This window comes from Odocoileus virginianus, chromosome 1, assembly GCF_023699985.2.
Source record: "Odocoileus virginianus isolate 20LAN1187 ecotype Illinois chromosome 1, Ovbor_1.2, whole genome shotgun sequence".
Taxonomy (NCBI): domain Eukaryota; kingdom Metazoa; phylum Chordata; class Mammalia; order Artiodactyla; family Cervidae; genus Odocoileus; species Odocoileus virginianus.
The window spans coordinates 47,407,598-47,418,784 of NC_069674.1; the positions used below are offsets into that span (position 1 = coordinate 47,407,598).

An 11,187-nucleotide genomic window follows, 5' to 3' on the forward strand; every position below is an offset into this window, starting at 1 on the left:
TTTTATTCTCAGCAGGGGGAGCTAGCACTCTCATCTTGAAAGTCTAGGTATACAACACTGAAATTTAAATTTTGATTCCAACTATCAAATTTCAGCATGTGTCAGATTTTCCTATTGAAAATCTTTGCAAGGGAAAAAAAAAAGACAGGTTTACCAAAATTTACCTTTGTCTTGAGATTCCTGAAGATAACTGTAAAAGAAAGTAAGAACATTATTTTTTAAAATAAAGGTTAACAAATTAAAACAAGATTTAATCAGTGGCAATGATTCAAATCTATTTAAAAATCTATACTATGAATATATATTTAGAGAAAAAAACTACTTCCTACCCTGAAATGGTAATTCCAAAAGGCTAATGAATTTATACTAAAGGTATTTTTAAAGACTCAAGTTACAGTAGTAAAATTAGAATATATGTTAATGTACAACTTAAATTACATTTATTTGAGTATCTGGAGGTATTTTCCATATTCATGTTAAAATTCTCAACCTACCTAAGCCTTATTAGTGAAACCAAATATTTTCTCAAGTAACCAAAATAAACAGTTGGATTTTGCAAAAATACTTAGAAAAATAGATAATCAAGAGCCTTCACAAAAAAGGGTATTATAATAAGGATGTCTGTTTTTAAAAATTATTATAGTAGAAATATTGTCCTTTAAAATACTTCAATTCGATTAGAATCTAAAAAATTTAATTCCACAATTATCAGTTCTTCATTAAAATGTTAATTACACTTCTTCTAAGTAAGAAATAAGTAATAAAAGGCAAGTAAGTGACTTACATAGACTTTACATCTTTTATCTTCTTAACAAGCGAGTCTCTCTTTTCCTTTGCTTTCTTGGATAAATTTTCCCCTCTCAGTATGTCTGCTACAAATGTTTCAACATCTAAACCATGAAATATAAGAAAAAGGACACAAATTATAGGAAAGAATCATTTTTTCGTGAAGACAAATAGGATAATGATTGTTTCTACCCATAAGTATTAATATCTGTACAATTTGTTACAGTTATTTATCAATCCAAAGCATAACAGTTGAAGTATGTTTCAAACACTAAATTGGATAAATCTGTTCACCACTTAGCTAATAAAATGTGTATGTTCTACTTATGTTTAGCACAGCGAATGCTATTTGAATGTTTGGCATCATTAAACCAGGAAGAAATATGCAAGTTTTAATAAACTATGGTGCCCCATAAACAAATTCTCTTGTATAAAAGCAAGCACAGAGTTTACATGCATATGTTACTATTATTTTATAGTACTTTGCAAGTTCCTATACGAACAGGTCATTCACAATATTATATCAATAAAAGCTAATGTCTCTGGCAAAAGCTGCTTTTCCCAGTGTAATCAACTTTCAGTCATATGTCATGCTTAACTGCTTTAAAGGAAAAAAAAAATTCCTTATTCTAGCCAAGATTTCCAAATCAAACCCTCTTCTTTCCTACCTGCCCCACCCACTCTGGCCAGCTATTCTCAAATAAAAAAGATAATCAGTTGTGTGGTTTTGTGTGCTCCTGTATCCTGTCTTGGCATTACTACCTGGAAATACTTCTTAAAATAAAGGAAAAAGTGGCAAAAATAGATTTATCTATTTTTACTATTATTTACTATTTTAAAATATAGTAACCAACAGAAAACATTTCTATGGCCTCATGCACAATTTCACATAGCCTTCTTTTTTAATTTAATAAACTTCTATGCTGCTTTTTAATTCTAATGTGCAATGACATCAAATTCTTACTGGTTTGATTTTATAATAGCCCCACTCTTATTGTTCATGAAATACTGTACAATTTTAATTTTATAATCAGAATTTCAAATCTCAATGAGATATTTAATATAGAGGATACCATTAAAATTTTTTCAGTAGGTATGCCTATAAACCACCCATATTTCATATTGAAAAGATGTGTATATGTTCTATTTTCTTTTTATTTAACTAATTTGTCTCCTAGCTCACACTGATAAAAGGATGGTATCAAAATATACAATAATATATTTAATTAATTCAAAGCATTATAACAAATAGTCTTTTAACTGTACTTATAATTACCAAGTTAAAACCTAGTATTTGAAGCAGATGTTATAATTGATTTTAAATTCTTGATTACAAAAGTACCTTGATCCAATGAGCAAAGCTGATTAAACTGTTATTCTACACACCCTAAACAAATTATGTAAAGGTGAGCTTTCAATAAATCAATATGACAAGTGAAATAATTAAAATTTAGTCTTGGAATAATTTTTTAAAAATAGCTCTCTGGTTTGAAGTCCATTACTGACATGTTAAAAGTATCTAAAAAAACAAAAGCAAAATGTCACAGCTTCTCCTTCCTTGAGCTGTCTATGTTTTGAAGAGGGGGATACAGAGACATAATCCAGTACTAGTGCAAATTAGACCCACACCTCTAAATGAGTTCAAAACAACCAGACTTATTAAAAAAAAAAAAGCACTCTCTTCCCAACTCTAAATTTTGTACCCAAAGGAGTAAGCAACCTCTGGACATTCAGATTATTAGCTGAAATGGAAAAAATCATTGGCTTCTCTGAGATGACTCCAATAAATCCACTAAGAAAGTGAAGTAAAAGAGGTAGCGCCTCTTACTCCAAGTACACTCAGTACTTGGGAGAATCGCTGGCATAACGACTGGTAAACAGTGTGCTTAATTTAACTTTCACTCAGTATTTGTCTTTAATTCCCTCATCCACACGAGTATTTAATTGCCTATTTTACATTTTCACTACACAATCCAAGTTTAAACAAACGGGATCTATTTTCTATCTCCGGAAGCAATAACAGAACGAACTGCAGCCCAAGAGTTATTCCTTTACAAGGTCTTTTCAGTTCTATAAAAACTCAGAAAACAAAAAGCTTAACGTTCTATATAGTGTTTCCTAACAGTGCCAAAAAACATTTTTAAATTATTGAAGCTATGCTATTTTATGAGGAAATACTTGTTGAAAGAGTGTGAGACTGCAGGAAGAATCTGCGTCGTTTGTTTTCTTAGGGGGAGGCGATTCAGAGATTGCTCAAGAAGAAAATTCTGTATTTTTAGAGTAGTCAATGTATTTATTCCTAAACTTATCCCAGAAAAGCGGTTTAAGGCAACAAAAAAGATTAATAAACATTGATTATTTTTTAAGATTACTTCACAAAGGAGATATGTAAAGCACAGAACTTGCTTTGGGTCCCCCCCGCCTTTTTTTCTATTTTTTTTAAAAACAAGAACTTCAAAGTGGAAGTGATTCTTGTAATAGTCTTAGTTTGTTGGTGCCCACAGACTCAACTGGTCTTTTAAAAAAAAAATTTTTTTGTCTTTCTTTCTGAAAATCCATACAGTGCCCATTTATTTTGAAATCGAACTAAACCAGCCTCTCGCAGACACAGGAGACCCCGTGGACGTGCCCGCGGCTTTCGCCGAGCACCGACCGGCTCCCACGGCGCAAAGATAGAGTGGGTGCTGAGAAGTTACTCCAGCTTCACCGTAAGATGCTTGAGCTCCGCAGTCCGAGACACTTGGAATGTTAAGCCCCAGGGTTCCCGTCAGCAGAGCTGGGAGCAGAGAGCACTGGTTTGGGGCAGCGCCCTAGCTAGACAAATGGGATGGATCTGTGACTTTGTAGCTCAGAGCCAGGGTTATATTTCAAAAGCAAGCAATAAAGTCCTAGGCGAATCAAGCACTTCCCTGGCAGGTTGGAAAAGAGATCTGAAGCTTTTTATTGTGCTCTGAATAGCCTTGCAAACGGTAAACTAGCGAGCCCTCTCCTGCCTTCCTTTAGGGGTCGTGTCCCTCTGTTAATATGTAGATTTCACTGACTCCAGACTGCCTGTAATTCGGGGAACAGCCGTAATTAGATTACAAGAAAAGGTCAGCCTGCGTCTTCGTTGGCCTCTTGGCCTGGTGAGTTCGATAGAATTCCTCGTTCTCGGAGGAGGAAATCTCGGCTCACTCACGCACTCCGCGGGAGAGGAGAGGCTTAGGGACCCACCCGGCCACGTGGAGAAAGCGCAGTTCCGGCGCCCCCTAAACACCGGGTCAACCCCTAAACACCGCCTCTCACCTAGACCACAGGTCAGCGCCGCCCGCATTTAACCCCATCTCCATCCGCTTCTGTCCCCAAGTCATCATCAAGGAAAAAGTTACTCAGCGAATACTGAGTATGTGGTGGTGATTTTTGCTCCTGTTACACCTTAACACTGTCAAGAGTAAACCTGATCTCCTAGTGTAACTGTAAAGATACTGGGGAGAGGGCCACTGAAAATAATCTGATTTGCGACTGCTCTGTAGATAAATGTTAAGGTCTGAAAACAGAATTAAAAGATGATATCAAGTCTTGGCTCAGCAATCCTCAAACAGTTTAAGTAAGAAACCTCTCAATAATCATCTCAATCCCTAACAGGCAAATACTTAACACACACCACATCACCGCGTGGTACTCCAATTTTCCTTTTTTTTTTCTTTCTTTTCTTGTACATACGATCCCCTAGAAAAACTGCCACTCATCTCCCCCCTAGAGCCCCAAAGGCAAGGACAGGTATCTAACACATACACACACACACACACACACACACACACACACACACACAGGCGCACGCGCTAACAGTTTACTACCAATTTCCATACTGATTACAGAGTGAAAAAGTGAAACCACACGAGGTTATAACCGGTTTTAAATTCTTGCAAATTATAATCTGTCAGCTTCTCCAAGCTGAGTACATAGCACAGGTTCCTACTTTTAAACAAAGCCAGGCTTTGACCATTTGCCTTCACATCCTCCACCAGCAAACAGCCTGGAATACGACTTCCAGACTGGTGAGTGTAAACAAGTCACAGAGATAACACCTGGTGTGTCTTCTGCCTAGTCCCCCAATCAGCCAATACTTCACCTTCCTGGGCAGGCATGCAAGTGTGCAGACACACACACAAAACCTCTGTGATGGCCTGATTTGTATAGAAGAGAGAGGCAAGAATTAAAGTGAATCCACTACCATGTACTCAGCCCCATATCAACAAAATGAGTGTAAAACCAATCACACCATACTCCCATACCCCAAATGGCTTTACTACTTAATTCCACAACTTTCTCTACTTTATGAATTAGGCCAAATTTCACTTTGTATTCACTGAGGTGCTATCACTAAACTTAATGCGGTAAGAATTCCAGCCTAGAATTGAAGTTGGCACCAAAACAAAAAGAGAAGCTTTTCATCTCTTGTAAAGGAGGGTACGGTCTCACCAAACATGCAGTGGTGAAAACATAAAATCTGTTATGTTTATGAAAACATAAAATCTACATGTACACTGGGTACATGTAGACCAGTTAAGCTCAATGCCCAAAGCTGGGAAATGGCTAATTGAAAAGTTACTGATTTGTCTAATAAATGTCATTCTCTTGATTACTCAAGCACTTTTATAGGTCATGGTTGAATGTGGACTTTTCAAACATGGAAAAAGGGACATGAGCAAGCCCAAGAAGTTCTCACAGTATGATAAGTAAAACATACCTGAGTCTTACCATCCATTCATCTGACAAAATTTTCAAAGTTGGCTTTGGAGGCTAAATGATTTATTTGGTAGGAAACTGGACTGCTGAAGGATAGAGATGAACATTTTTCGCCTCTAAAAGATGACTCTTGATAAATAGCACTTTAAAATGATCAAAATCTTATTTTCAAAGAAGCCACAGTGAATAAAACATTAATCTGAGATTTACACTATATTCACTGTTAGGTAGCATCTATTGTAATGTATTCACCATGTGATTGAAAAAGAAATGTAAACTCAGTGGAACGAAAAAGATAGACTTGGCTTTAATTGAAAAAGACAAACTAAGTGAATAATGAGTATATAAAAACTAGCCTATGCCACTTTTATCACCCATATATGACACTTAATCTTAAATTTATGAGAGACAACTGAACTGTGTTTCAAATCACCAGAGGCTTTTCATACTCTGTTGTTTATACCTTCTTTCCAGTAATGCTGGATAAAGTAGAGCTAAACTCACTTAGAAATTTTTAAATTTTTATACTTCTCCTTTCTAGTATATTTAAATTTCTTTTTTAAAAGAAAACCAGTGATAATTTGGATTGAGTAACTATAAAATTATGCATACAAGCATACTATCAAGAGCTTTGTTTAGTAATCTGAGATGAAAATACTTTAAAAGGAAAGTCATGGGAAAAAAAGCCAATCAGAAATTCCTGCCAAGAAAAAATAGGATATTGTATGCTTAACATGGGCAAATAATTTTCCTAATATCACATCTTAAGTCATCTATGTTATTTGACCCATATAAGAAACTATCAGTTTCTCATCCCTTGATTTACAAACATATATTCCTACTCCTAGAAGAGAAAATCTTAGAAGTGTCATGGACTGATTTCACCGTAAGATCTAATGTTCTCCTATCAACTTTAAACTCATTAGTTATTACTGTCAAAATGGGGCAGGCTTGTTCTTGCTCTGTAGGAAACCCAGGTGCTAAGGTGACCATTGGTGACTCAGTAGGTGGCACTCTTCCCTTTATGTACTTGCCCAATGCCCCAGAAGGAAGTTACGGGGCACTAGATACACCACCAATGATTCTCAGAAGACAAACAAAACCAAAATATTGACCAAATTTTAAATGGAACTTGAAAGGTAAAAATCAAACCATAGTATTCTTAGCATTCAAAAGAAAAAAAAAGGTCTACCTCTATCTCAGCTGAATTGCATTACTTATCTAGTGTCCCTAAAGGGATTATCAATTATGTGTGAAGGTTTTTAAATATGTCCTAGAAATTCCCAATAGAGGAAAATGCAATATTTCTAATCAAGACTGCCAAGTGAACAAACTCTCAGGGTCACTTTGCAGACACCACTCTCGTTATTGTTTGTTTTGGGTTTGATTTTTTTCAGAGCACATACTGACAACCACCATTTTCTTCCCTCAACATTGGTTTCATTTTCTATCTCAATAAAAAGAAACTGGCATTTTCCTACAGCTTTCCTTTTTAAATGTGCTGTCCTAATACAAATGAATGAGAATATCAGACTGCAAACCTCGAACAGACCAGTATTCAAAGGGAGATTAAACAAGATTGGGGGGGGGGGGCAGTTAATTCCTCTCACTTTCTTGCCTGCCTGGGGGAAAAACTCACATAAATCAAGATTATTCTTGCTGTTCATCCTAGTCAAAATATTTGGACGTGGGAGAAGATTATATAGACAAAATTTGGGATTACCCTTTGTTTCTATTTATCCAAGCTAAACTTGTTCTTCCATTGCTGTGGAAAAAAAAATTAAAGGTTGCCTGTATTGCATGTGGCAGTTTGCAACTTTCTTTTAACAAAAATCTGTAAATCTTTTTCTACTCATAGGACAAGAAAATAATTCAATACTTTTATAAAAAGTATAGGTTTTCAACATTGAATATACTGATTCCATGGAAATATAAATAACTACAAACTATATAGCCAGTTTCTAAAGCGCATCATCAAATGTGAGTCAAGAATGATAACCTCTATGGATTTTTGCATTTCCACAGCATGTTTTTAACCAAAGGAATAGGAAGGAGGGGGAACAAACATTGAAAAGAAAGACTAAAATTACTATAATCAAAAGGAAAAATAAAAGAGAAAGAAAATAATAAAAAAAATTGATAAGAATACATTTGAGCACCTACCTCTATCAAGCAGTTGAAATGTCAAACATTTAATACATCTGAGTGACATAATAATTTGGATAAAGGGGACATAGAACATAATGGGAGCTATCCAAACTTTTTTTTGATAGGCCTATCTTTTGACTTTGATTCTTTCTTTCTGAAGGGATTTTAAATGCTTGAAAAGTTTAGTTCTTTATCTTTCCTGCCTTGGAATTCTAGCATAGTGCCATGCATTCTAAGAGCACTCAACTGTTAACTACATGCACCACTGCCAACATGTCCTTAGTTTCAAAGAACAAACCAGGTAAGCCAGCAATATCTTTAAAATTCAAACCAATGCCAACTCTTCTTCTATAGTTTTAATAATTTTAAATCTAACCATATCCTATTAGTCAAACACTTGAATAAAACAAAATGTGAGTAAAACTGCTGATCTCACTTATTCTTTAAAACTTCTCTACAAAAAAAAGATTTTAATTAAAGTCAGCCATAGAACATTAACTATTTTTCTTCAAATGGCTAGTTTAAAAAGAAAACTGAAAAACACTGGTTCACTTGTTTCAATTCTTTAAAGCATATCTCATCATAGACATTTATATTTCCTCATAGCCATACCTCTTGAAAATACCCTCTGAAAATACAGTATAAGTCAAATTTGTAATTGCTGGAACTTTAATGTTTTAAGATTTGTTCTTAATATTCCATGTGTTTTAATATGTGACTTACTTCAACAATGTGAAATACTGAAAATGCCAAGATTATTTTTGAAATGCTAATTTCAGATATTATTGGCTAAAGTATATACGAAGTTAGCAATGGCAGATAACCTAAATATTATTTAATTCTGAGCTTTCAATTAAATTACACAAATAAGGGCTACATGAAATACTTGTAATCCATGGGGATCAGGAAATAAAGAGTCTCATAACCTATATATCATACTATCTGCAAATTATGCCTGTGGATCCAGATTACAAACTGTCTACTGTGGAGCTGTCAAGCTTTAAAAGCATGTATCCAGGGGCCTATGCTTTATGTCTTAAACTCAAAAATTCAGATCTAAAATATCCTGAAAATGGTGACTTCTCTTTTTAGAGTTAGGATCAACAGTTCTCTAACCTGGTAAAATAATATTCTAAGCAAGGAATCCCAGCATGGTAACAACACACATGTAACTGTAGTCAAACAAAGTCAGCGGTCACTTGAAACTCTCATAGAATGGAATAAAAGCTGCCTTGACTCAGCCCCTACAGTTCTTTCAGTATATCCCATAATGGTGCCCATTAACAACAGGCATTTCTTAGAGTAAAACACTGCCCCACCACAAATGCACTCATAGCACTGCAATCATGTTCACAAAACATGTCTGCATTCATACACTACTCGTTTTATTTACTCTAACAACATACTAAGAGATTTAGTCTCACAGTCCTCTAACAGTAACTACATATAATGCCACATTTTAAATATTGCTTTAAGAGTTAAAATAAGCAAATTCTATCACAGGCATCTAAGAGAAACTTTTAACCCAGTATTTCATGACCAATATTGAAAGATACTTAAAGTATAAATTTTAGATCAAAATTCAATAGTCAGAATTCTAATGTACACATGACAAAGTGAATAATGGGAAGAATTCCAAAGCATCAGGATAGGTAAAATTTTTGCTACCCTAGAAAAGGATGTATTTTCTACGTTGTGCAGAAATATAAGTTTTTATTGGCCCCTAGCGAAAACACACATCTCCCATCCTAGATAACGAACTAGCAGTGGATTTGTAACAGCCTTGAAGAATGCATCTTTAATTCCTAAGTTCCTACAAACGGTGACTTAAGACTTAAAAGGGGAAGATGGGGGTGCAAATACGAAATACTGTATATTCATCGTCACAGGAAGCTGGACTTTAACACATCCTTCCTTTTTTGCTGTAACATGTTCCTCAGGCTGAAGACAAGTGGTCATTTGAGAGTCAGGCCCCCTTTGAAAGTCTCAAATATGGGTGGGCTGAATGTTTAAGAAAAATCTGAGTTTTAGAAATGACAAACCCTGTGGCCCCATAACGCCTAACTCCTAACCCCTGCAGCTCAGAAATCTCTTTCTCTTCCATCGGCCAGGGGACCAAAGAACTAGTTCTTTGACTTCTCTCTCCTTCCCCATCTCTTTCTGTGACACACACACACACACACACACACACACACACACACACAGTCTTCACGATACCCTGATCGCGCGCGTGCACACACACACACAATCTTCACGACACCCTGATCGCGTTAGTAAAGCCCACCAAGAAGGGCTTGCCCCATCCTCGCACCAAATTTCAGCACACACGCCCACTCCCATTCTCACATCCCACTTCCCCACTCCCAGTCCCGCTCCCACGGGGCAGGAGGCGTGGGGAGAGCCAGGGGGGAGGGCAGAGACTCCGACAGCTTCTGTCCCCACCGGCTCGCCGTCCCCGCGCCCGCGCCCCCGCCCCCGCCACGTTACCCGCCCCCTTCCCGCTCTTTACCTGCCAACAGGTTCCTAATTTCCTCGGGGAGGGGGTAGGGAGAGGAGGTGCTGCTGGGGTTGGGCATGTTAGGGAGCTCGGGGCGTGAAGGGAAAGGATCTGTGCTGAAAGGGGAACCGGCCCGCTAGGGTTGCGGCTGCGATCTAGACTCGGACTATCCCGGTAAGGACAGCGGGGCTAAGAGTCCGTACACTGCCGAGCCGAGGCTCATAACAAGGAAGTCACTGAAGCCCCAGCCACAGCTGCTGGACTCTCGGCCCAGCCCCGCCCGGCAATTCGGGGCGGGGAGGTGGGAGGGGCGGGGGGCGGGGGGCGGGCAGGAGGCCCGAAGGGCAGAGGGGCCTTAACTGCGCAAGTGTAATCCCTAGATTTCCTTGCCTCGGAAAAGAGCCTCAGGGCAGGCCACACCCACCGCTACGTGGAGCGGGAGGAGGAGCGGCTGGTGGGAAAGAGCGGACTGGGGCTGCATCACCTGATCCAGCGCCTGAAGCGCTTTGCGGCCATTTTGGTCACTGGTAGAGGCGCAAGTGCTGACCATTTCTGCACGGTCCCGGAAAATAAGGACTCTTTGGTGAGTCCAGATTTTCCGATTGAGAGACTTTCTGGTCTTAATCATTCCCACCAAGGTTTAACACTTTGCGCAGTACCCCAGATGAAATTTTTGACCGCCCTAAACTACGGAGGCCTTCTTTGTCCGATTGCATGATGGCATCAAAGTCTCATCTTCCGCCAGTCCTCCCTGAGATGCCAGTCCGGAGCTGCTCCACAGAGCGCTCCGATTGGTTCTTACACTACTCTTCTACGTAATTAGGGTTTGGAGGGTGACCGATCTCCCCTACTAGGAAGCGCAGAGAGTTCTAGTTACAAACAGAAATAGATAGCACTGTCCACCTATAAGCATCAAAGAGAAAATTGCTATAATTCCATTAAAACGGAATTATAAAATTTGTTCACTGCAACCTGATCGTTTAATCATCAGATACTTACTGAGTGTCTCCTAGCTCTAAATCTTTTTA

General features: G+C 37.8%; 1 protein-coding gene across 1 annotated transcript in view; it reads right to left on the reverse strand.

The window, feature by feature from the left end:
- The window catches only part of SKAP2 (src kinase associated phosphoprotein 2), a 166,740-nt gene extending 156,281 nt beyond the window's left edge, over positions 1-10,459 (reverse strand). The window contains exons 1-3 of the mRNA XM_020880722.2: positions 10,172-10,459; positions 785-890; positions 165-190 (exon numbers count right to left, since the gene is read on the reverse strand). Of these exons, the coding sequence (XP_020736381.2) occupies positions 165-190; positions 785-890; positions 10,172-10,238 (199 nt within the window). The 5' untranslated portion in view covers positions 10,239-10,459. The remainder of the gene's footprint in view (positions 1-164; positions 191-784; positions 891-10,171) is intronic.
- Positions 10,460-11,187: the final 728 nt, after the last annotated feature.